General features: G+C 38.6%; 2 protein-coding genes across 5 annotated transcripts in view; both read right to left on the bottom strand.

The window, feature by feature from the left end:
- The window catches only part of RIN3 (Ras and Rab interactor 3), a 56,963-nt gene extending 51,718 nt beyond the window's left edge, over positions 1-5,245 (bottom strand). For both annotated transcript variants that reach the window (XM_046942421.1, XM_421327.8), the window contains exon 1: positions 4,926-5,245. Coding sequence is in view for 1 of the 2 variants with exons in the window: in XM_421327.8 (XP_421327.4) it covers positions 4,926-4,972 (47 nt within the window). In the remaining variant the exon portion in view is untranslated. The remainder of the gene's footprint in view (positions 1-4,925) is intronic.
- A 3,635-nt stretch (positions 5,246-8,880) lies between these two features.
- The window catches only part of SLC24A4 (solute carrier family 24 member 4), an 85,548-nt gene continuing 66,903 nt past the window's right edge, over positions 8,881-27,525 (bottom strand). For all 3 annotated transcript variants that reach the window (XM_001235437.7, XM_004941876.5, XM_040701580.1), the window contains 5 exons: positions 21,640-21,806; positions 19,519-19,633; positions 17,641-17,753; positions 16,927-16,992; positions 8,881-15,194 (listed from right to left, as the gene is read on the bottom strand). In XM_001235437.7, coding sequence (XP_001235438.2) covers positions 15,042-15,194; positions 16,927-16,992; positions 17,641-17,753; positions 19,519-19,633; positions 21,640-21,806 — 614 coding nt within the window. In that variant the 3' untranslated portion in view covers positions 8,881-15,041. The remainder of the gene's footprint in view (positions 15,195-16,926; positions 16,993-17,640; positions 17,754-19,518; positions 19,634-21,639; positions 21,807-27,525) is intronic.

The following is a 27,525-nucleotide window of genomic DNA, read 5'->3' as shown; positions in this document are numbered from 1 at the left end:
ATTTTTTTGGGTGATTATTGAAAATAAGCACCATATGCTCAGCAGTCTACTTACCTGCGCTGCAATAGCATCTCTAACCCCCTGTAAGGATAAGGACATGCTCGTTGCTGATTAGAGCCCTCACCTCAAACTGTTTCAGTGCTGCAAAACACACTGTGGCAAACGGATGTGGCTGCATCGCCCTTGAGGAGAAATCCATCCGTAATCCCACCTCCTCAGGGGTCAGCTCCAGTGTGAAGGACCAGGCAGCTGGAATCCCAGGGGTGGAAAAGCTGGAGGAGGAGGCAGGTGGATTTTGTGTTTCGTTACAGAAAAGTGACTCTGTAGGGACCACAGCCAGCTGTGAGAGGTCATAGGAGCTCCTTTGAACCCTACAAACCATGTGTGTGTGCATTGGGTGGAGTGGACAGAAGTTGAATTAAAGACAACTGAGTGATCTAAAGCCCTGAGATGTCCCTGCAGAGATGTAAGAATTGCCGTTTAATTGCCTTTTAGGTATGACTTTGCATTAACTGCTTCCATGGGTTCTTGATAGTCTTCCTAAAGCTACTCTTCTGCAGTAAAACAGTCTTCATCCGTTCTTCTTCTCAGTTTTAATCTGTAGTTATTCTCTGAAGGTAAATCTAAAGTCTTCTTTGCAGCATGAATGCTTCAAACATATAGTTAGGAAAGCCTGATGAGACTTCAGGGACACTCACAGCTTTTGGTCACCTTGGATGACAATGCCTACCCTCTTCTCAGCGATCTATCTGTGGATTCTGTCACAGTTCTTCAGAATTCGGTCAGTCACTCTGAACAGCTGCCTTTTCTTTCTAGTTACCCCTCCAAAGAAATATTTCTTTCTATTCCCAAATGAAAAAACCTTCCTCCCTTCCAAAATGGCTAAACGTTTGTGATAGACACTATGTTGGCCTAGTTTCACTAACTCACTTAGGTTTCTGTGCTCTTTAGCAATCGAAGCAGGCAGGCACTTAAAGCGCTGGGAAGTGAACCTTGCTGCAGCTTCTTTTTCTAATAGATTGATTTTAATTATTTGCCTTTCATGTCTGTTTTTTTTTTTAGTTCATGTTAGAGATCCTTCTGAGTCTCACAAGCCTCTATTGCTGACCTCAGAAAAGGCATCTATATTCATGGATGAATAAATAGGCAAAATAAATCCTCTTTTAGATATGTGAGCTACGTACAGGTTAAAGTGAACCCGAATTTGTGCCAAGCAACCCTCAGAGCTACTCTCCGGGACACACTGATCAAGGTGAGTATCTGTACACACAGAGTGAGACAGGTGCATGCACTCATGTGCCTTTTACAGTCCATACTGCCTCTAGGTTGGAAAGCCAACAATACAAAACAGTGCGTACCCACTTAGGACAGGAAGTGAGAAACTATCTTTAGCTGAAATTGTAGTGGAAAGGAAAGGAGATGAACAGAAGGCTATTTATGTTCGTGTCTGCATTTCTATGAACACTGATATGGGACTGTCTGCAGTGATGAGGAGTTCCCTACTCAAGGTCAGTATTTCCAGCATGGTCTGTGCCCTAGCAAGAGAAGGGACAGTTGTCTTCTGCTCTAGCACGCCGTTGCACAAAGTGCTCAAAGCAGTTGCTAAGGTTGGAGGTGATCACAAGATGACCGAGCAAACATACTTCTCTGTTGAACGAATTCCAGGGGATTTCAAATCCATTCTCTGAAGGCATCAAACTCACATGTCTTTAGAGAGCACCTCTTTCTTTGTATCTTTACAGTAATTTCCTGATCCTGGTGCAACACATAGCCATTTCCTTCCTGAGTAGCATCATCCTCTGGGAATGGAAAATTTCCTCCTTTATCAGAGCTTGACAGACGGCAGAGTGATTTGATAATACTGATTTGTTTCCAGCTGCCTGAACTTCCTGCCACCTCATCTAAGCACTGCATCTCACGCATTCCAGGTTGAGGTTTTCTTTGAGCAGCACTTTGCATTGTGCCCAAGACCTCCTGGGGCCAACAGAAGTTGTGCACTAATTCAAATCAGGTTAGTTTATAGCTCTTCTCATAGGACAGTTCTAGAGAAAAGTTATGGGTATTTTCTTTGTTTGTTTTTTAATTGTTTTATCTGTAAATGTTGGCATTGGATTTATTTACGTCACTACAGAGCTAGATGTGTAATCTTGCAGGAGAGATACTTGATATGTGACATTTTTTTGGCCAACAAGTTATCTACAAGATCCCATTCCAGCATAAATGATGGTTTTGACAGAGTGTTAAACAGAATTGTTCTCTGGTCTACTCTGCACAGGAGATCAGATAATCAAAGCAGTCCTCTTTGAAGCTAAAATCTGTGAGCCGATGTGAGAGGTTTGATTCTCAGACTCCTCCAGTTCTTCATCTCTTTATTCTACATAAATTGCATGAAATCACTGTCAATCATGATGGTAGACATGTCTCAGAAGAGATGCACAATCATCACTTCATTAGCTAGCCTGGTCACCCAGAAGTGAGAACCACTGTAGCTCATCCCAGTGGCCTTAACCAGCCACTATTCCGAAAGACTATTTATATTTGCACACTGCAGGTGACATTTGTCTCAGCTCCTATCTGCTCTTCTCATCATCTCCTCCATGCATTTACCAGATGTTGGAATGGACGCATATACCTTTTCATGAAACTATGGTCACCAGGCTCAGTCAGCTCACATTTCTCCAGATGTTTTGTGATCTCATCACTTATTAATGTTCCTAGCTGAGTTAGCTCGACTCTAGGTCAGGATAACTGGTTATAACCTCACCAACCCGTTTTGGAAGAATTCATTAAGATTGATTTCTGTTAGTTACCCTTCGTTACCCTCCTCCCCACACTCACCTCTGCGGAGCTTTTAGTTTTGGACATAGATTTCTCCCCAGAGATTTACAGCCATTTAAGAGGTTTAAGTCAGTAAACTTCCCTACTGATTTGCTACGAGCAAAATAAACCCCTTCAGTCATTACTAGGAATAGATACACGGACACCTTCCAAATTGCTAGGATACTTCTACAACAGTTTGCACTGTCATAGTTCTGTGCACATAAGAAAGCTTTCATGTTTAATTAACACCCTGAAGACCCAGGTGGACAAACGCACAATCTCAGCAATTGCTCGTGCTGTTTTTATGCTCAGAATTTTAAAATGGGGCCCAAACTCTCCATCAGCACCTTACCTAGACTACCATCTCTTTTGAAAGCTACCAATTTTGTCTACAAATACTTCGTGAAATCGGTGCCTAATTGCATTTGACCCTAACGGAAAATTAGCCAGGAGTAATTCTGTAACGTGTTGGAGGCTATGAAGTGTGCAAGCTGAAGTGCAATTTTGAGGATCTTCAGCACTATCGAGGCACGTACACAGAGCTGAAATAATTTTTAAAGACATAAATTCTTATTTAAGAGTGGGAGATAGTTAATAGGGTGGATAAAAGAAGACAATCGGTTACTGAAATAAAGGAATGTCGTTAAATTATTCAGATTATCACTTATTTATGAACCACAGGCACTATGCCCATTCATACTTCAACATTCCTGCAATCACTTATTTACTGCCCAAGTCCAGGGCTTATGGCCTATTTTCTCCTGCAGCTCTAAACTGAACGCAAATCTTCGCAAGCATGTGGCTCCCTTCAACCAAGCTGAGAAAGAGATAAACAGTATAAATCTTCCACTTTCTCAGTCTGAGGCATCTTAACTACCACAAATGCAGGGAATATCTGCAAAGTGCAAATTCTTTGGGTTATTGAATTCCTCCTGTCAGTCTACTGCTATTGGCTTCTTTTATTTTTTTCCTTAAGGTTGTGTGCATGATCTTTATCCTGCAGCGTTTGACATTAACTTGAACTGAGAAATCGTACCTTTGGACAGGAATGACATTGGTTTTGGCAACTTGGTAAAAAATGTGAAGTCCAAAGCAACGAAAGCAGGGCTTTCCTTCTGTCCCCTTCACTCCATGTGCACACTGGGAACAGTGCTATGGTGGAGCTACAGCTGCCTGGCAGCAGCATTTTTACCCCCTTTTTGAGTTTGGCTTGCAGCATACACAGTGACCGAACATGCAAGTGTAACACATCCATCCACCTATACAGCTTCTACTACTGCACCCATCTGGGAGCTCACACTCATAGGAAAGAGGCTGTTGAACTGTGTTAGACAGAGAAAAACCACTCTTATTATCTGGTTACTACATGTTTTTCCAAGGAACGCGATGGAAGTTTTCAGCAGCTATGTCATTTTCCCCTGATTGTTTTCAACAGGAAACAGAAATGCTCAGCTTCAGGCATCAGCTTTAAAATATAACTGAGCCTTGGTAAGATTCTAGCCTGATCCTGGAGTCCAAGCAGCTGACTGTCCTCCAAATCAAAACCATTCTCTCCCCCGCTATGTTTTCTCGGAGCATGAACCTGCAAGGTGCAGCACCTGTCCACCGACAGCAAGGAAAGCCTGGATTCTTTTCCTAACCAAAAGTGCACCTGAAGTCTCCTGGGAGTCTGCGGACACAGTCTGTGCATACCTTCATTACGCAGAGCTGGAGTGACTGCCAGCTCGCGTGGACGAGCCCTTACCCAACGCTCGGCATTTCAGCAGAAATAAAGCAAGCCTCCCAGAAAGGATTCGTTGCGTTTCCAAAAGCACAGATCTCTCTTCTGTCCTTTGCCCTAAATTGCAGCTCAGAATTCGTGCTTATTCTACTCTAAATTGCTGAGATTCAAGCTAAATAAAGGTAGTGCTGTTTGTTTTCAGCTGGAACATGTTAGCTAAAGGAAATACTGTAAATTACAGCATGAACATGCCACACCAGTGTGAATGTATAGCTAAGAGCTCCCCAGCCAGCTTGCAAATGCAGTTGAGAACTCTTTGTTTAGTGGGAAAAGCAAAGCAACGTAGTTATTAGAAGCAAACAGTCATTTAAGTTTCAGGACTTACCCTGAGTCATCCCTGGCTCCCTCATCTCCGGCTGATGTTTTCATCATTACAGCAAACTTAAAGACACTTTCTGTTTCACAGTGGCTTTAGAGTTCCTTGGTAAAGAAAGCAATTCCTTTCCATCGCTGAGCAGAACATCCACATCCTTTGGTTTTGTATTGAAGATGATATTTCAAGGGGCAGCAGGGGGAGGATGTTTAAAACCAAGTTCAGGCTCAGTAGTATCGGAGGGCAGACGACTAAACAAGCACTGAAATGAAAGCAAACTACCAAGAAGGTCTGATTTTAGCCTCTCTTCTTTCTACTTCCTGTATTTATACGAATGGGGGATTTCAGGAAGAGGCAGTCTTTGGTGGTCAAGGGTGTGTGTGTGTGTGTGTGTGTGTGTATTAGAAAGCCATATTTAGTAGTGAAGGCAGGTTAACCTTATTAGATAGAAGGGCCTGAAACTGTCAGCTTCTAGTTCGTTTCTCTAACTTAAATAAATACAGGGGAGTTTGTTTTACAGACTGCAGGTATATATCAGTAGGCAACAGAGCATGGTGAACTTTGTAAAGGATTTTATAAGGCAGCAAAGCATTAAGTCTCCGTCTGCAAATTCCTGAAGCATGTGTATTTCTATTGCCTGAGTAACTGGAACCAGATGGAGCTTGGAAACCTTTATATTTACACAGGACCTGGGAAAATGAAATGTCTAACACAGGCAGAGGACATTTATGCAAAGAAGTTAATGCAGAAGGTAATGATAAAGCTGTACGACTGCTAGTAAATGAACAGCTGTCTGTTTGACCTCGAGTTACTTAAGTGGTTGAGTAGTTTGCTGTACTGAAAACCCAACTGAACACAGACCAGCTGTGGAGGCTGGGAGCTGACAGATGTGCTGTCAGACAGGGCTAGTGGCACTCCTGCTTGGCAGCTCTATTATTCAGGAAATATTTGATGTTGGAAGAATGCATAATGGAAAAAAGCAAGTAGAAATATGAAGCAGAGGCAAAGAAAAGCAATTGCGTGGAACAGAGAAGGAGATGACGGTAACTTGTTTCTCCTTTTATTTTTAGAAGACATTTCTCAGCTTTCTACAGTCTAGTAAGTACTTGGCCATATCGCCCACCTTAGAAATGGAAACGTCAGGTAGCTCCCAGTGTATCCACATGAGAGAAACTAGACTTGTGTAGAACACAGAGCTTGTTCTGCCAGCCTGAGCTCAGAGGAACCAGGGGAACCTCACTGTCATCTAGACCGACTTGTGTAACTCAAGATAAACTTTTCTCAAGGGTTTTTCAGTAAAATCTTGAACTTCTGTTGGCATTAGGAAACCTATCTTCTAGCTTCTAGAAGGATTTCTCTTAGAAAATCAAACAGCTGATGTAAAGGCTGCATGATGGAAAATTCACAACCCTGCTACAGGTGTCTTACTGTTTAATTATCAGTATCATCCAGATTTCAGACCAGACCTTTTGCCTTACCTAGTCTTAAGATTTCCATTGTTGTATCTCATTATATTCTCTTCTACTAAATTAACGACCTCTTTGCTCTAACTCATGTTGTCAGTTTTAGACAATTATGAACTCATTCAATGTTGCATTGCATTTAACTCTTGAACAAACTGGTTGGCTGAGATTCACTCATCCCTCTCTGCAGGCCTGTCATATCTCATGAATCTTTCTGTTAGCTGGAGTACCGTCGGTTCTGGGCACAGAGGTCCAAGAAGTGAACCCCAAATTTGTTCTCCAGCTTGCCAACTTTGAAACACACCTTGGGTATTAACATAAGAACAAGTTTCTAGATACATTCCACAAATTCAGCCCCACGCCAGGAGTTCATTTCCCATTGCAACCCAACTAGGACCAGGACACTGAGTTTACCTTTGCTTATTTGGGAAACAAAGGCAGAAAGCTTTACGGGGGAGGTGTTCTGCATGAACCTACTCAGATGGAGAAATCTGTGCTTACACAAAGATGCAGTCACCCTAGGCAAAGAAATAAGACTTTGCAGATGCATAAGATCAGTTTTCAGCATGTGATAGGCATTTCCAAAGATACTGTTAGGCAAGAAGTGCTATTAAAAACACACAGGAAAAAAATGCAAAAATACAGAACACAAAATACAGTGTTGTGGTGGTCTTTCAGTTTGACATTATTTGAGAAAAGCTCTTTTTTGGTTTCTTGTGAAAACTTTCACACAATTCATAATGTACAGGATCAGAAAATTAAAGTTTTGAAAGTATTTCTGTTGAAGATAATAGGCAAAAATTCTTGAAAAAGACTCATTTTTTTTTCCCTCACAAATGTTTTAGCACCTCTGCGATATCATTAGGCATTTCTGTAAAATACATAAGATATGGAAATTAGGACGAATTTTAAGGTAAAAGATTTTTTCAGAGCTTTTCTACATGTTTTTTCTTAAGCCAGAGATCCAACATGCTTGGAGTGAGACACTGTTGTGGGGTCAGGCTGTGGTACAGTTACACAAAAGCTACGCGACAAAGAAAAAGACAAACACTGCAAAACGCCACTTCTCTGAGATACGTCCAAGGCAAACAGGTTTTAGAGAATGAACTGAATATTTCAATACTCGGAGAATTATTTAGAAGTGACATAATCACGAGACTAATTTTTAGACTAAAGATTGCTGCAATTTCAGTGTGAGCTAGAAGCGTGGGGGGAATCTTTGTCTTTTAGGGCTGATTCGCCCCTTCCATCTTAAACCACACCATTTGGCAGAGTGGGGAAGGTTTAAAAGTGAGAGAAGCCCTTAAGTGCACCTTGGTTTTACTGAAGTGCTTTTAGTGTATGCACAGATTATGTGACAGTTCTGCTTTCCATGCCGTAGGATGCAGTTCTATCATGGTATGTTCCTGCAGGAACTGTCATGCCTATTGTGTCACTAATCCATAGATTATGCGCCTTTTATAAAGCCTATTACATAACAGGTCATGATGGGTCATGAGGTCAAATGTACAGGGGATTAAAAGAACGGGTACTTTCTACAGCCAGATTTTGATTCTTGGAAGTTAATTCTGTAGGGAAGAGGGAGTCATTTCCATAAAACAGCTAGCCTAGCATATACCAAAGAATGAACCCTCGTGCAAAAGTCAAAGAATGCAGGATACTGCTTTTCTCCACTTCACAGGGACTCTTCTGTAGATGATAGCCACCAACAACATGGTGGCTAATTACAGGTTTTATACAGTAACATGGATTCCAAAAGCATGCAGTGTGGTTATGAAAAATAAGGTAAAACTTTTACTTATATCTCTGTCACTTGGAGTAAACTGACAAAGAATATTAATGGGAAGACTCTTGCCTAATGAACAGTTAAAAAATACAGTATAGGAGACAAAGGTAATCCCTTGGTCCTTCTTCAAAGAACTGGATTTAGAAACTTTCCTTCAGCCCAGAAGATATCGCATCAAAGACTGCGCATCAGGAGTAAGAGGGACTATTTTTTCTCCCCTGCTATCCCCTGCTATCTCATCCAGAACCAAGGTATCTGGGAAGGTGACATAGCACTATATGGGGCTTTTGGACCATGCTTCCATTCCCTTTTGTCAGCATTCAGTATCCAACAGGAACCCAATGGATTCCACTGTACCATGGGGCCAAGATACTGGTCAGGATGTTTCTGAGACTGCCATGTTTGTTCTGGATTGGTGCCTCAGTACAGCAGACCAAACATTTCTAGTCCCAGAAGGGCAAATCCTGCATTTTGAAATTGTTGCAGATCAAACTGATCCGCTTGACTCACCCCAAAATATTGGCTTGATCCAAGCGATACTCCCTTGAATAGATGAGAACATGGGTCTTCTGTCTTTCAGTTCAGCAGAGTGCAGGTTTCAGCAAGAAAGCGCAGGCACATATCCTAGCTGGGTCCTGAAATTTTAGATTTTCAACAATAAATAAGAGAACGCTTCACACGTCCTCATCATCTGAGAAAAATACAGCAAACAGTCCAGTAGTTCTTATATAATTTATTGATAGTGTACATATGTTAATAACATAGTGCATTACAATACTGACTGCTAGACTCTTTTATAAATGCCTATTTAACTATTTATTTTTAATTTGCCACAACAAAAATAATCAAATATCATGCCAACATTTTGTAACAAATTATCACATTAAATCCATATGGATTTCATGACATATTTATCTGTACAAAGGACCCCATATACACAGAGCATTCACAGTGCATAAGGTCACAGTCATTGAAAAAATAAATAACATGATAAATAGAATTTTGTTATTTACAGTTTACAAACTCATCCCTTTCTGTTTTCAAAGTAAGCAGTTCTAGAAAGTTTTAATAATATTTAAAGAGGTACTGCACCACCTCAGGGTGCACTGCAAATGGCTGTAAGTGTGAAGCACAGGGAAGTTTAAAAGGTTCAGAAGTTATTTTAGCAGTCACAAATGACTTCAAATACCTGCTTGCAATGGAGGAGATAGCAGGTGCCAAATTCTGCTCTCAGTTCCACTGATGAAAATTCATGCCAACAACCAGGACAGTAGTGAGAGCTGGCATCACTCCCAAGAACGTGAAGGCAAGAATTTGGTCATAACTTCACTGCAGAGTTTCAGCCATTTGGAACATTGATGCTGCTGGGGAAGCAGACTTGAGTGTTCTTTGTGTACCCAACTGGTATATGGATGAAGGCAATAATCTTTTCTGCAAAATCCTCTGAAAAGAAGCACCATGATCTTTCCAGAGACTTTACCTGTCTGGTTTTGATATATTCTGATAACCTTTAGATTTTGTCACAATTCCCTATTGCTATAAATCAACCTTTATATTTGTTTTTCAAGTTTACCAAGATCATCTCAATGATAAGACAGCAACAATCACATACATTCGTTGTGCAATTAAAAAAAAAAAAAGGAATTAAATTCAAACTGGTAACTCTTGTAGGAAAATATCCGAGTGACCTTCATTTCCTATACTCTCTCATTTATTTCAGAAGTTTACTGTACGTCAGAAGTATGGTAGGAAGCAGAACATGGGATGAACAAACTGCCACAATCATTATAAATCTCAGCCTGTGGAGAAGGAGCTACACGTATTTCAAATTTCAGGATAGGGATGAAGGATCTCACGGCTTTCTCTAGGGAGAAAATAAGAGGACCTCACACATGGGGAAAGGAAATGCATGCTCAATTTATTCACACTGAGGTTTTTAAGCCTGTGCTTACTAGGTCAGGAATTGGAAAAGCCATATCAGTCGACCAACATTCTTCTCTTCATCAGAATGTTGAACACTTGCATACAGAATTTTCAAAATAGTTTAAGGAAGTAATAAGGTGTGATGGGGGGCTTGGTACAGAATTGGTACAACTAAATGCTGTCATTTACCTGTGTAACTGTCATATAAATCTCACCACTCAACAGACTGAAAAATCTAGACTTTAGAGAAATATAAAAGAAAATACAAAGCGAATGTCTGAGCTGCAGAGCTTTTCTTATGAGTGCTTAAACACAAATAAGGGAAGGATCTGAGCCTTGCAGTGATAGAATATTATGTCCAAAGGTGATGCATTTCAATACTTGAAAAAAAGATTCTTTGGTTTCACCTGGCTATCAGTATTACTTTAGTGTCTGTTTCATATTACGTTAGGTCTGATCTTTCCTTGGCATAGATAATCAGGCAGTATTCATACAACTTAAAGCACTCTACCAAATCCAACAGTGGTACACAAACAAATGACATTTCGATTGCAAGAAAACCAAAAATGGAAGACACCCAAACTCATGAGGGATTTGTGCAACTAGAGCAAACATGCAATAAAATCAAGTGTGTATAATTAAAGCACAGTCACAAAGGAAATCAAACGATAGAGCCTTCCCTACAATTGCTGTAATAAGACTTGGAAAGACCTTTTCCATTTGCTTACATGTTAGAGGAATGTTTACTAACATAATCTAAAACCACAAACTACTTATATGTTAGTCACAGCTGCAGCAAGCATACCATAAAAGAAAATTGGCACGCCAATGACTGAGCCAGGAGAAAGATGGCTGACTGCCATACGTGTTGGGAAGACTTAAGGTATTCAGCTAGGCTGGACTTCAGCCTACAGCACATCATCAAACAGTCATTTTAAGATAACCATAACTGTAGCTTTTTAGATTTAGGCATATAGATCCCTAGCCTGAAATATTTATTTGGGCAATATTTTCCATGAATCACTGGGACTCAGAGTACCAAATCGGAACTTTTATGACACAACTTTATAATGCAGTACAAGAGTTATAGTCTATATGGAATCAGACACTTCTGAATTCAATGGAAACGCCCCCATGCAGTCACTATAGATAGGTCTGCAGTCTGTGCATCTATGTGGGATTGTACAACTGTAGCACAGAAGAGCTGCTAGAAGCTCTGCTTGGCCAGCTGTAATTCAGTTTTGATGCTACTTGTACACCAGGAAAGGTACACTGTTTTGAAATCTATGGGACAGGGAACCAGTTCTCCTCTTACTCACAAGTGGAAATCCAAAGTGGTGTCAGCAGAGCAGAAGTCCATAGATTCTGGCCAAACCTTTCAACTTGAATGAGAAATAAAAATCGTAGACTACAAAACAAACATGAAAAGATGTGAGTGTGACAGAAAGCCCAAAAATCATGCTCAGCTGTCATCAATCCAGCAAGGCACTTAAGTATATGTTTAGTTTTAAGCATGGAATCAATCCTAATGAAGTTAAGCTTTGCTGGATAAGGGCTATCTCTTTCTGCATCGTATTACTCTTCAGTGTTAGTAGGCTGGCAATTTTCAAATCACATCCACAAGCTTTCTTTTCACTCTTGAACTGAATGTTAACTTACACAACATTGCGACTTACATTCCAAACTCAGACAGCTAACTTTCACAATGGATAGCAAAACAAAATGGCTACAAAATTTTCCAAACCCAATCTGAACAGATGCAATATGGAATTGTAGAAACTTCAGAGAACCAAGTGCAAATCATTCCTTTTCATCATTGGAGAATGGCAAAATTTATAGTAGTTTCCTGACACAAGCAAATTATTTTCTGTACACATGAAAGGCACTAGTCCGCTATTACTCAGCAATATTCTCCTGAATTACTGACACATTCTGAAGTGGGTATCTGACATACAGCAATTTGTCAGTTACATCTTTCTCAGTCCATTCAATTTATCTGCATGGCTTGCCTATAATTACCATCTTTATTTATTTTAGCATATTGGTAATGACTATATGGGGACTCCAACTACTTCATATGATTATGTGTCATCAAGGCCCTGATACAGCATCTAATAATTCTTTGGCAAACAGTATATCCCTGGTCATGTAGTTGTGTCAGAGGAGAATCCTACTAAAGTTATTTATAATGATAAGCATGGCATGATACCTGTCTTGTAAAAGAAGATGTATATAAGACTGCCTCAGAAAATGCAGCATTACAATTCAATATAAATTGTCCTGAAATTGGTCTGCGTTTTAGGGAGGGTTATACAATGACGGGACCTGCTATGCAATTTACGGTCAGTATTGTTTTCCAAGACTCCCTCTTCCTACAGCAGAACACTGTTTTTTGGAGCAGGTGATATTCAATTTAGGAAGAATAATTTTAAATAATGCCTCAAGGACTCATGGCATTAGCAAACACAATTTCATGCATTTTTGAGCTGGGGATCAGCTGCTATGGAACAAATTGGTGCCCCTAGTCTTCTAAAGTTACCTGGCTCAGAAGTATACAGTACAATCTGCTAGATCTGGCACTGTAAACATCGATGTCCTCATCACCGTCAACTCAGCTGATCACTAAGCAGGCATTCAAAACTAGATTTTGGAACTACTATTAAGTAGTGTAAATACATCTGAGTTGCCCAAACTGTGCACAGAAGAGCAAATGTTTGCTTGTAGGCAACTAGTTCTTCAAGCCCAGCCTCTATCTCTGCTCCTTTCAGGCTCAAATCTAAGCCATCATGAGAGAATCAACAGCACACCATCCTTCTGAAAAATAGCAGAGAAGACAGTAAGAATGGAGAGGGATGCTCCTACAGTAGTGCACTTTCACAACCTTTCTGCAACATTAGACTCAAAGATGAAAATGAACCTCTTCAGCTTTGCTGCTACACTACAGCAGAAATGTCTCGGATGCCAGGAAATAAGGTCATCTACATACCTGAGGACAAATGTGTTTACTGCCTTGCTTGGCTATTCAATAAAGCATTTTAATAATGCTGTACTTATTTCTATCTTAGGACTAGCTAGTTTAACTACACAACTACCTAATTAAGGTGAAAAACCCTAAATGGGTACTAATACTGACATTTATTACAAAGTGTAAAGCAATTAACAAATATGCTGCTCCTTTTCCTGTAGGATTTCATTAAAAGGATCCAATTCCTAAAAAAGCTCAACAGCAGAATTCACTCTTTAATTTGTATCAAAATAAATTTTAAATAGCCTTAATTGTAAACACGTTGCCTGGTGTAAACTGTGTCCTACACGTGAGCTGGTTGAACTCAATTATTTAATCAGGTATGCTGAGATAAGGAACTTTTCAATTTAGTTCTTATTCACTAAGGTTCTTTAGTATGTTCTCAGTGACACAGTAATGGGAAGTTTTATATATAGTCTTAAGTGCAAAATATTAATATATTTAAAAATGTATCAACTTTTAGTTGATAGATTTGTTTTGGTTTATAAACATTAAAAAATTAAAAAAATCTATGTATAAAGTTAACTGTGCTTCTTTAGAAGATCTTTCACTCATATACAGCTTTAAAGTTTAGTAGTGATGCAAAATACGCACACTGTCTTGGTGATTATCAGTCTTATGACTACTACAACGTGGAATGTTACCCATTGTTTTTAATAGTCTGGGCCAGATCCTGCTGTCATTTACATCAGTTATTCCTTATATCAGGTTTATGCTGGTGGACACGATACCAAAATCTGGCTTCTACTGGGGCTTGCAATGAAGTATACCGTATTTCAAATTTGTATACAATCAAATCAAGGACCGTGGTCTCTTGATAAGACTCTTTTTCTATCTATATCTTATCTGCACTCCTGAGTGTCAGACACCCATCTTCACTGAACTTCTGGAAATATATAAAGAATGGAGAATGTATCAGCTTCTTGACTAATGAAGTAAGCTTACTTCCCTCAATAATTAAATTAAATTAAATCATAACCAAGGTGGGTTTTATTGTCAGACAATCTGGGTTATGTCTGGATACTATTCTCAACTGACAGCAATAACTGATAGTTACTCAGCACCCAGTTGATTTTATTTGTTTAGTTTCTTCTAAACTTACAAATGAGCATACGAGGGCCAATGCAAAATATTTGTCATGGTGTAATATTCCACCAATTTTTGTTTATATTTACATATACAGCATTACTCATTAATGATAAAACATATTTTTCAAGTATGAACTTCTGCATGTAATTCTCTTCTTCACTATGCAGATAGTCAAACTTATAGTGTGCATCATCAGAAGTGATACAACATACAACCATTTCCTCTTCTTTCTCTGCCAGACTGTTCATGTTCTTTGAAAAGAATGATAAATATTCAACACTGCCATCAAAAACTGTCGTTGCAGTTTCTCTATAAGCAGAGCACTTGAAGGGGGAAATGATGTCCTCAACAGTGCATGCCTGATATGTGCCTTGGACTTTCCGGTCCTGTAGTTGAGACATTTTGACAAAGCAGAGAAAAGTTCTGAACTCGCCTCCTTTCCTTCCATGGAAAGTAAGTGTCAAAAGCAAAAGAACTACAATGATTTCTCTCCAGTCTTCTTGTTAACCCTGTTGGTAGTGTTTGATTGTTTGCAAAAGGAGAATGAGAACAACAACAGAAAGTCCCATAAATGGGGACATTTGAGAGTACCGCGTAAGGTCCACACAGCTTCATGACTGAGCAGCAATATCCAAAGAAGAGTCAAATGCTTTGGTTGCCTTGGGCTAGCATGTTACAAGGAAGGTATGCTTTCCTTCCACATAGGTAAAAGTGCTTGGTAGCTGATGAAGCAGGAATGACACTCAAATTACTGATGGAAAGAAGGTAATAATGTGAAATGTCTCCTGTCATTTACAGCACGGATAATCAGATGAATCGCAGTCTCTCTCCTTAACAGTTGCTTAAAGTCCTTCTCGGCACATAGGGAGGTTGACAAAGGTGAAGACATTAAACTCTATCAATATAGAGAAACACAGGAAAACAGCATAAAGAAACAACACGTAGATGCCTAATTTCTTGTCAAGTTTCCACTTATTTACATGGATCCCAAACACCTGCAAGCAAACAAAGTGTTAGTTAATTAAGCCTAAAGGAGACTTCTGGAAACAATTATCAGCTAAAAATGACAGTGATCTCTTGAATTAGAGATCCTGGACCAAGATAAAAATATATTCTTGGTATTTTACAGATTTTAAACTCGCAAAATACTTCTTTTTTTTTTTTTTAAGCAAGAATGTAAGAACCCAATCCAATTACTCAAACTGTGGCCTTACTCTCACTCTCTCACAAGGGTCTTTCGTAAAGACACCTTTACAAAACATTAAATGAACCCACTTTAAGGTCACTTGAGAAGTTCTTCATGTAACAGAAAAACAGGCCCCTGGGTGCTCTGTTTCAGAATATAGTGCATTTTCAGCACATCAGGCACATTCTAGTCAGGCAGCACTCATTCCCTGCTTCATTATGAACTAAGGGAATACACTGAATATGCCTCTCCTTCCAGTGCTTCCTTATACACCCTTTACATCCCAGTTGAACACAAGCACCTAACGTTAACTCTTTCAACAGCTTTGGAAGAGTTTCTTTTTTTGACACTTTACTCAGCTCCAGAACTAGGGGGAATTACAAGCAGTAAAGCAATTAAATGAAGGCTCCTATTTCCAATGGTGCTATGAGTCTCTGAACTGTTACTCTCCACTGATTTTTGCTATGGGAAGGTCTGAGGGAATTAGGGTATCCAGTAGAACAAATGAGAGAATAGATGGTTTGAACTCAGATGATATGGCTCCAAAGATTCTTTTCAAAAATCCCTGAGTTCCCAGCACAGTAACATCTGCATAATCCTCCCATGTATTCCAAAGTGCTGGTTATCAATACGCATGCAGAAATATCAGATACAGACGTCTAAAGAAGGTGTGCAGTATAGCAGAACTGGAGATAGGAAAAGTAAAGAACAGGCTCCCACAGCTTGTATTAGCAGATGCACTAGGAAGTTAGTGGCAGAGTGAACAGACCTGGACATTCTACCATTTAAGTCATGCACAGGTGATGTGAAGTTTTCTAAAATCTAGCCATGCAACGGTGTAGCATCTCCAGTGATGATCCCCTCCTCTAAAAGGGTCTCCACAGGCAGTGAAAGATATAAGTGGGTATTTTTATACCTTTGGGATTTGATTCTTTCCACAGAAGGCTCTCTGGGACTCAGCAGGATCACAGTACCCTAAGTACCAGCAAAACTGACTTTTGAAGCAGAACTATTGTTTTCACCTTAACAAGTCAGTACTATCAGGGTGAGTGGTACTTAACATGCCTATTCAAAGTCCTGAGCTTCGCAGCCCTCACAGAGGACTTTGTTAATGGTTTTGGCTAGAGTGCATTGTTAGTCTAGGCTGGTTTGAAAATCAGAGATGGAAGGATGAAAAGAGGGATATGTGGGTCTTCCCCAGCACAGAGTACAGACAGACCTAGGGTATGCAGCTGGACAGAGGACCAAGGGAATATTACTGGATCACATAATATCAATACTGTCACTGAAATCAAAGGGATCTACTCATGTCTAGCATCTCTTCTGCACCAAACGTCAGATTTCAGTCCTGCCATTAGAAGACAACGGCAGTTATTCTACTCATGGTATAATTCTAAGAACAGTATTTTAAAAGCATCAATACTTTGGGGATGAGTACTTCCAGGTTTTCCTTCTAGAATACATGAAGTAAATAACTGATAATTATTTTGCAATCAGAATATAGTCTGAAGAGTCACATTCAGAAATATACAAATACTTACAGTCAGTGCCACTGATCCTAGTAAAAGTGCAACTGAATAGACCAGTCCTTTACTGTTTATCTTAACCTGTGTGAATTAAACAGAGGAGAGACCTTTAAAACACCCAGAATATAAAAACCGTGTTTTAGAGATCAGAAATCAATTTACTGATTTATGGTCGCCCACCTTCTGCCTTGAACTGTAACTGACTGAAAACCACAACAGATTTATAATGGAGAATGGGAAGGTTAAGGATTTAAAGCAAATGTGTAAGGAATCCCACTTCTAAAAAAAGAAAATAGCACGTATAATGGATTTCAAGTTAAAAGATCCTCATGAGAGAAAGATTTGTTGTTTATTTTCATCTTACAAAAATACTAAAGTACAGGGAGACAGATATGCTTGAAGTTGTGCAGTGAGAAAATGACAGTGCCATGAATATATAGCCCCATTTTCTGATACAGAATGTAACGTACTCCATTTGAAAAATTTGGAATTAATTGCAGCTTGTGGAAGGAACACTGCTCCTGTAACTCCTGGTTCACTTGAAAAAAAAAATCAACCAAAAATAACACCTTATTTAGCAACCAATAATATGCCAGCACTTGCTTTGTTAGATTAGTTTTTATTTGCATGCTTTCTTTTTAGGATGTGATGGTGATTTTTTTGTTTGTTCTGTTTGTTTGCTTTAAATAGAGAAAAAGAAAATATTAGAAATATGTTCAGTATACATACAGTTGATCCATAATCAATTGCCATGGTCTGCAAACCCCATGGAACACCAAGGCCCACCAGAATGTCAAACACATTACTTCCTATTGTGTTGGAAACTGCCATGTCACCAAGGCCTGCAAAGGAAAAGCAAATTTCAAGTGATAAAAATAACAGAATCAATACTCTGTATCCAGAGGAAATTACAGAGGACTGATTGGCATTAATTCAAGCCCTCTTGGACTGGCTAGAGTATCTGAGGCAAGGAGACAATTTTCATAATTGGAAATTATATTTAACATTGGCTGACATCTCATTCTGCACCAACAGTTGTAAGGAAGGCAGAATCCTCTCCCTCTGCTAGTTTGCCTTAAGGACCAGCCTAAACTACTGAGTCACTTCTTCAAAATGCATACCAAGAAGGAAGAGGAACTCTGATGTAAATGGGACAAATCCTGCAAATACTCAGAGCACAGTGAGCAGAGACAGATACTGCTGGATCACAAGTACAGTCTCTATTTAAAGGGAGAAAGAAATATTATGCCTTCACTCCATTTTTATGGCAGTACCCCTCTCTACTCTTTCGATATTTGTCTTCGATCTGCCTTGTAACCATTTTTCTCAATTCCAAGTACTGCAAAAATGCTGTAATTCAATGAGAAGGGATGCTTTTCCACAAGCTACCACTTAGCTTCACTTTCAGAGGAAACAATCCTTAGAGTAGTTTTGCCTAATATTAAGAAAGAATTAATCTAAAGCAGCTGTCTGTTAGTTTAAAAACATAATATGTTTTTCTTCCGTTCCTTTAAAAATCTGTTTGCTCAGTACTACATACAGACGGCTAATCTAGTTGGAAGGCAGTTCCATAAGAACCCTGAATATTTTTGTGAGATTCAATGCTTTAATGAGATTTTTCCTGCGCACACCAGATAACATAAGCTGGAGAAAGAAGTATTTTAAACACATAGTTTTTTTTAATCAAGCAACATTTAAGAGCACTACTTCTATCTCAAAGGTGGTACATTTGGGTGCTTAACTTATCACTTCAGAACCCCTGCTGTTTGCCCAATTATGTGTTCTGGAGATATCATTATCTGGAGAAAAAAACCCAAAACACTACAGGCATTGGAGTAGTGAAAAAGAATAATATTAGGACTGGTTCTTATTCTACTGCAGTAGAGGAGATCATACTTTCAGGTTTAATGTTTTTCAACAACAGGAAGGCATGTGGCTACAGACATTTCTCAAAAAAGGAAATGTAAAAAACCTTCACAGAATGTTAAAGATACATGAGAAAAGAATTTAAAGTTTCAATTGGAAACTTGATGACGACATAACTAACGTTTACCTAAAACCTTTTCCAGTGCTATTTTTCATACATCCCAGAGGGAAAGAGATTTGCCTTTTGATGAGAAGTATGCTTGGAGCAACACCATTTTTGCTAGATCATCTTAGACTACTTCACTTTCCTGGGTTCAGTAAATCTTCTAGAAATCAGTACAAGTTTTATATGGAACAGCGCTGATTAGCATACATTCCCTCAATGCAGTTTTTTAATAGCTGATATTTCAGCTGATATATCAACTGATATTTCAGTTTTGTCTACTACTTCTATCTTTTTACTCAGACTGACACATACCATGCATGAGATAGCTAACTGTCAAATGACCGCCTGGAATGCTAGGCTGTGCCCAGTCCCAGTAAGTAAAAGGTAACAGGATAGGGAAGATTTTTTGGAACACAGTACTTAGCAAACTGTTCTGCTTTTCATTTAGGCTCTGAAACAGTACAAATAAAAATAATTAAAAATAATAAAATTGCACTGAAGGTCTGTGTACATTAAAGAAGCAAATCATAGAGCATGTATGTAGGACTGCAGGTATCCTTCTGCAGACACAGTACCTTGTCTCGCTACTATTAAGCTGGCCATGCAGTCTGGGACGCTTGTTCCTGCAGCTAGGAAAGTAATGCCCATGATCACATCTGGTATCCCAAGGGTGTATCCAATCACAGTCACCTGAGCAGCAAGAAAAGGAGATAAATCTGTCAGATTTGTTAAGTCTCCTCAATCCAATACCATTGTAGTGTACTCTGATCTCTGGTGTAGATCCTTGAAGAATTAGACTCAAGATCCATTTCTGCAAATGAAGTAAGTGTGGAATAACTACCCTAAAATCAACTTTGTGAAAAAGAAAAGTACCTTGGACACAGTCTTCAACATTTTTGAGCAAACAGTAAGCTCCATTTTCTGTACTTCTAACAGGACATACTGATCTTTTAAAGAGGAGCGCAGACATGGAGTAAATCTGTGGTTTTGTTTTCATTTTATATCCATTAATAGCAAGATTGTTATTGCTTCTTTTCGAAAAAGGATTGGAATCAATTTATAATGCGATACAGTGTTGGAGACGTAAAGAACTTATTACATTCCAGCACATGAAGAAGGAAACAGTTTTTCAAATAACTCCTGATATAATCCCAAAGCGAGCAGCTCTGGTTATATTTTCCCCTGAGAGTCCAGATGCAGCTTTACAACCATTAAGGGAAGGGCTGAAGCTTGTAACAGAACTCTTGGAACGGACAGGGAACGTTATTTAACTGGAACATCCAAAGAAGACTGAAAAAAAGTGAAAAGGAAAAAAACACTAACAGGCAACTGAGCAGGCAAAAGAAACAGCCTTGTGAGAGTGAGAAGACCAAAGCAGGAAGAGATAGCTCCTTCCTTGCAGAGAATACCAAGGGTGAGAGTCTTCAAGTTTCTGTGTTGTTTTCTTGACATAGCTTGTCAGCCTCATGCATGAGGAAGACTGGACCCTTTGCCAAGGAAAAGGTGTACCTTAGAAATCCAATCACAAACCTTCATATTCTCAAAGGCAAGTCGTAGCTCAGAAACAGGAGTAGGCACAATTCTCCTGTCGTAAATGGTAATACTATAAGGGCTGGTGGCATCTTAAAATAAGTGGTGTTGCAGTCTTGGTGAGCGTGTCTTGTTTGTGAAGGGGACATCTACAAATGGAACCCAGGTGCAGAGCATGGTCTGACAAAGGACATATGGTATGAAATGAATGTGTGATTTGGCACCATTACATCAAGCAGAATGAGTGGCTGGCATATGGATCTCTCAACCTTCAGAGAGGGGGGGATTACTGTATAGAGCAAAACATTATGTATCAAGTGTGTATTAAAAACAGAAGGAAGCATAAATATAAAGCAGTCTGCGAATGTCTGACACATTTGGAGAAGATATAAATGTTCTCCACCCAAAAAATACTTTGCAAATAAGTTCAAGAACAAAAAGTCTTACATATATACAACCATAAGAGTATACACTTGGCTATGACTGTGTATACTTATACAGCTATATATTCTCCAGCACAAAACAAGCTGACTACTTCTTCCCTATATTTTCCTTTGAAAAGAAAAACGATCACAGAATTATTTGGCAGCACATCCTACATATCTTCTAGCTACAGGTATATACAGCTTCGTGGGTTTGCATCTTTTAGTGCAGAAAAAGGTAACTTTCTATATTTCAAAAGTATAGTTCTCATCACAGAAACTAGCTCAGGAGCTTTTCTATTCATTTAACTTCTCTGACTGAAAACGTGAACTTGATAACCTCAAAGAGGGTAGAAAGAAAGAAACATAAACATATTTAATACTTCCAGTAAATGTGCTCCTAAATTGATCACAATTTACAGCTCTACACCTGATACACTGCTTCTCAAAGAAAGGGTAAATGGAAACATATAAGAAAGTATGATATGGAGTATGATAGTCTTTCTCTAAGAAAGACTTTCTTGAATTATTCCACTCTACTTGAGGAGGTTTACAGCACTATACAGTAAAGGACCAATAATTTGTGCAGAAAAGAGTAGCAGAAAGATATAATTTTAATAATTAGGAGTATAAACTGGAAAGACTACACTGTGATTACGTCTTTAACAAATATACAAAAGATCTATGATCAATTTTGAGATTCAAATTTTACTCTCTGTGGCAGGTTTTGCTACACGGACTTACCATCCACACCATAAAGTAGGAGAACAAGGCAATCCAGAGAGTGGATAAGATGAATGTGAACATAAACCAGCTCTCCCAGCGGGGTTTGCTGCAGTTTGGAATGGTGCAAAAGAGCACGAATATCAATGGCCATGTCAAAATCCATTTAATTTTATTCATTTTTCCTTCTGCAGGCAAAAACAAAGGAAAGAACTAGTTTAATTTTTTCATTAGTATCACAGGCCCAGACCTCTTTGAACACAGCAGATGACAAGATACAACTGTGCACGTCAGCTCATTTTCCAGCATACCTGTTATCTATGCTTGCTCTCTGTTTGCATTCTCAAGCAAATTCTGCCCTTGCATGCACATCCAGAATCTTAAAGCTAAGCCTGCCAAAGTGTACATAAATCCAAGTAGGATTTACAAGGATTTAAAAGCATGGCTGCTTTTATAAGCAAAATGAATGTTCTGATCTATTGCACTTTCAAATACCTGCATTACTATTAATCCAAAAGCAAAATTAAACAAACAACAAAACAGTATTTTAAAAAGAAGATGGAAAACCTTGTAGTTAAAATAACCTGCAGCTTATGTGCAGCAACAGAAAATAATTTCAAAGAAAACAGAAGTACAGACCCAACGTGTGAACATGATAAACTGTTTTCACGTATCCAAATGTGGACACTTGGGCAGAACTTCAACCTAGGCCTTAGGAGATGCAGATTTGTTAACTCTCTCCAGTTGCACATAGTTCCACCTTGGGTTAGTCTCTTATCCTCTATAAAACAATGACATTCCTTGTACAGCTCACTGAAATTAACAAGTGAGCGATACCAGACCACTGTCACTACTGATGAAGGCAAGAACAGATTTTCTAATTTCTCAACAGAAGTGAAGTTGTTTAAGTAAAATCCTAAAGGGCAGGTAATAATCAGGGAAAACACCCATCAGTTTCATCTGAAATTTTCTTTCTACAGAAACATCATAATTTAGGACTTGTTCAATGCAAGTTTTTGTCAGTGAATTCAACTGAATCAGATCTGTCCGCTGTACCAATTTGCACCAGACACAAAGATATCAAACATTACACCTTTGAAACTTAATAATACCTTTGCAATTTATGAGATTTCTTAATAGCCGTCCAAACACAAGTTCTCGTTTATTTACTTAGGTACATATCCTGTGCTAAGTTAGAGATCAGCTCCTTAAGATTTCCTTGGGAATTCTAAAATGCCATTAACACATCAGGAAACCTCAGACTGTTTGGCTATTTATTCCCTTTTAGCCTGTGGCCACAGAACTTTTAATGCAAAAAAGCTACTGAAGTCTCTTCATCCAACCCTAATTCTACATTTTTACCATGACTCTGTGAATGCAACACAGATTTTACAGGTAAGTCTTTCTCCACCCTAGTTACACATACCGTTACACAAGTTTTAACAACAGTAATTTTTCTGTTCTGTCCAGAAAAAGAAACGGCACATTTTAGCTCATGACTCCCTAACTTTATTAATGAGGCTGTAAATATCCTATGGCATTTTATACCTCCTCCTGTTCAATTTGTTTTGGTTTGGATCATTAAAAGACTCCTGCTGGTTAATTTGTGCTCTGTCTACCCATGCTGCTAAGCCTGGGTCATAATCAAGCAAGTCAGTATGGCCCAGGTGGATAGTTTCCTCAGTATAAATTCCAAATGCAGGGTGAGTGGGCGACTGTTTGACAGGAAAAAATTATGAATCTGATTCTGATCTGATGTTGGTTAAATCTGAGCGACTTCACTGGTGCTACGCATAGGGGATTCAGCCTCATTTGTCTTTTGAATAACATGAAAAAAGAAACAAAATTGCCTGTGGAACAAATAGGGAATGCTCTCAGCCACTGTTGTAGAATATCTATCTTGTCACAGATCCTATCTACTGAATTACTTACATGCTTAACTGTTAGAATTTGCAGGGCCTTACCACTGGCATTGTTACGTTTGCTCAGGTCCAGGAAAACAGAAATGTTGGTGGAGAACTACTTGCCTTTCTTGTATCTTACTGGCAATGCTCTATCCACAAAAAGCCTGGGATAAAACTGCACTGTAGAGCTACATAGTTCGTGGAGGTGATGTTTGTGTTCATCACATAGCAACCAGGCTTGAGATTTTAGGGATTAGAAACTGCAATTTTGGGTTTTGCTGGGCTTTGTTGGCCATTTGCAGTTAGCTTGGAAAAGTTCTGAACTTTTATACTGGCTTCTTTTATAAACTTTTATATAAAGCCTTAAATGTATCTAGCCTTATTTCTCCAGCTCTTACTAACTTGGGTCATGGAACTAGCATGGTACTCGGTGCTAAAGAAGTCTTATGCTCTTATGCTCTAACTTGGTAGTTTAGTAAGAATGTAGTGCATTCTTAGCAGCAACTTCAGTAAAGTGCAATCCCTTTTCCTTCAGATCCTGATGCTTTCATTCACATCACCTGGCTAAACTGAATACACAAACAACATCCAGGTTGAAAAGTTCAGTTCTTTTTAAACTACTTACTGTGCTGCTCTTTTGTTATTTTGTTTGTTGTTTTTTTTTCTTTTTATTGTTTTTGACTGCTCACTCTAGAATAACTGAACATGTCAAATAGTTTTATGATTATTCTTTAGCTTCCTAGTATATCTGCAAGGAAGAAAAGTTTTCATCCTTGTTAAGCCTACTATTCAATACATAGCTGTTCTGCAAAAGTACACCAACAGCCCTATTGCAGGATGTTAGCTCAGTTGTTTTACAAGCAGTACCAGCTACTCCTATGAGCCTTGCATCTGAAGGCTGCGGCAGCAACTCACAGCTGAGGAAAGGTGCATTTTGCCACACTTCCTCATGAAAATAATGAGAGAATATTGCTTTATTATAGAAGGCAACATCATTATAGAAATGCCTATTTACAATGTTTCTAAAAATGTATTGAGAGCCCTACAGCAGAGTCCTTTGTTAAATCTCAACACGTTTCTGGGCTTGTCATCTTTCCAGATGTTGTCAGCATTGATCACAAGAACTGTTTTCACATACATACGGGGTACTGTTGAAAGAAGTCAAAAAAACACCTCACAGCACTGATAGGAAAGGAATATTTCCTTAAAGCACAATGGAAAGTGACTTTCTATAGGAAGAACACTATCCTATTTAGAACACTCACACGGAGTAGAGATGCACTTTTCACAAAAGCATGAAATTACACTTGTGTTTCCATTCAGATCAGGGTTTCATGTCTTGAAATACATCTCCAGACACTTCCAATTTATTGTCTTTTGGTTTGCAAGGCAGAGCAGCCCTGGGTCACACCATGAAATTCCACTGACATATAACTGGATGTACACACCTAATGTGCTCTAAATAATAATGAGCAATTTAGTCCATGGGATCATGCTAGAGCTAGCCCCAAAGATAACTTCCAAGTGCTTATAGTGTAGATAACCTCAGTCAAAAAGCTGCATGAAAAACACTCACTGAGTTTAGACAGACTCCACTTGGTCTTCCCTTTAAAAGAATAGCAATCTAGCACAGACCACAGCTTCACACATTGACTACTTCAGAACATTCAGAACATGTCTTCAGAACATTGCAATGTCTATAGCTTCCAATGGGAAAAAGGTATCTTCTAAAGGCAATTTAGTAGTCATATAATATAAAAAAAAAAGTTACAACACCCCTGAAAAACATTAACCTAACTGGCATATGAGAATTTCATAACTATATTGTTATGAATCCCTACACACTTATTACTTAAGGTAACTTGAAAGATAGGAAAGGTTTTCTCTAAGTTTACCTGTAAAATAAGGAAGGTTTTCTGGAGTTTACTTCTAATTTCTATTTTTCTGGGTTTTGTTGTTGTTTGTTTTAATTATTTTGACACCAGTAAATTTACAATAAAAATAAGGCTTTTCATGGCCAGCCTAAGATGTTTATGCTGTCCTTCATAATTTTTAATTACTTTATCTTTGTACATCTCTCTACCATTTATCATTAGTAAAAAATTAACAAACATGTTTTTCCTCCAGTGAAAAGTGATTTTCAAATCACCTGTCTCCTGGGTCCTAATTAGGCTTTATACAAGAGATTATGTTTACACTCACATATCATTAGAAATTAATTCAAATCGTTGATTTCAAAACGTTAATTCAAATCTTGACCTGAAAATGTGTTATGAGTAGCATACACACCTCCACATGGGAATTTCACAATAATTCAGATAGTGAGTATATTACTGCTAGAAAGTTCTGTGATTTATCAGAGTTGAGAGTGACTGGAAAAATTTAATATATGTAAATTAGCCAATCTGAGAGCTTAATTAATTCCTGAACATTTCCAAAACACAGCAGAGGAACATCAATTTTTGTCCAAGTATGGGACTAGTAGTGAAGCAACCAGAACAGATGTAACAAACATTGTGAATTTTCCATCAGAATTACTTTCCACTGAAAAATGCCTCTGTTGCAAAATTAAAAATCCTAAGTAAATCTAAGTAAATGCTTTTAAATTTGCTGTTAGGAAAATTAACACAGAAACTGCCCCTCAGGCCTCTTCGAAAATCCAGATTGATTTCAGTTCCGCAAGTTTCTCTAGGAACTGTGGGAGCAAGAGACTCCCTGCATTAATGCACTACCGCCAGCCTATGCAGCAGATATAAAGGCATCCAAGAAGGGCCGGCCTTTGTCAGCCTTCCAACCGGACAGCTGATATGATAAACATTGTTATTTCAATTCCTCTGCAACAGAGCTTTGGAAACAATTCTTTTTTCCTCTGAAAAATACTGAGGTTTTACTTCTCACCCTCATTCAAAACAGACTATTTTCCAAAATATTAACGCTTCTCTCAGAAGTTTCATTTTCCAGAATACGAGTTCCAAATTCCAGACGATGAGATCTGTCTCAAACAACCCACATTTCTATACTGAGTCTGTACCTTTGCTACTCCTTGCATGTTCGGATTTATGCCAAAAATTTTCTCTTAACGACACACCTTTGGTGGACTGGGAACTGGTCCTGAAAAAAACTTTGCACCATTTGCAGAAACGAGCTTTACTCTCAGAGTTACTATAGGTTTACATAGGACAATATTCAACAGAAATTAAAAGTAACGGAGCAGGGTGCTCACTACATCTTGTTTGACTTGGTTGGATTTTGGCATAATTTAGTTTTATGTTTTTACTGTGCTATCTACTTTATCAATTTTTTTAAGGGAAAAGTGGGATTCACAGAATTTCTCAAGTTCCTCTTTTCCCTTTCAGAATGATGAGCAAACATAATAGAGTTACTAAATTAAACTTGCACCTATTTTTCTGCCAATTTCTCCTGTATATCTTCCTACATAGAACATATTAGCTGCTCTCCTGGAACACTTTTTCTAGTTCAGTTGTCTACAAAAGGAGACTGCTTCATGAGTTCCAAGAATACAGTTCAAATCAAAAGACAGTATATGTGAAAACCAGTGAGCTCTGCCTCAGAAGCACTCTTTCGAAATAAAATTCTATGGCAGATGTGCTATTACACAGACATTAGGTAAAAGGAAGCTCTCCCAAAAAATGCATTTCAGAATACAGCAGTTAAGTCCTGGCCTGAGATATTTTCTTGGAAGAACTTCTCTCTTACAATGTCAAAGAAGCAATGGGAACCAGCTCCTTCCTAACCCAGTCACCAAAACCACATCTCCAAATTTAGGCAAAAGCACCATAAAGCAGGATAGATAACGAGTCTGAGAAACAACGACAAAGAGAAATAAAAATTTACAGTAAATTTTACTTTAAACACATTAGGAGCAGGAAGCATGCTGGGCCCACTTGTGATCTAAGTATAAAAGAGCACTGAGAAAAGATATGGACATTGCTGCGATGCTAAGAGAATGCTCTGCATCAGTGTTTGCACAGACAAACACTCA

This window comes from Gallus gallus, chromosome 5 (assembly GCF_016699485.2).
Source record: "Gallus gallus isolate bGalGal1 chromosome 5, bGalGal1.mat.broiler.GRCg7b, whole genome shotgun sequence".
Taxonomy (NCBI): domain Eukaryota; kingdom Metazoa; phylum Chordata; class Aves; order Galliformes; family Phasianidae; genus Gallus; species Gallus gallus.
The sequence above is the reverse complement of the archived record's forward strand: the minus strand, read 5'-3'. Positions and strand labels throughout refer to the sequence as shown.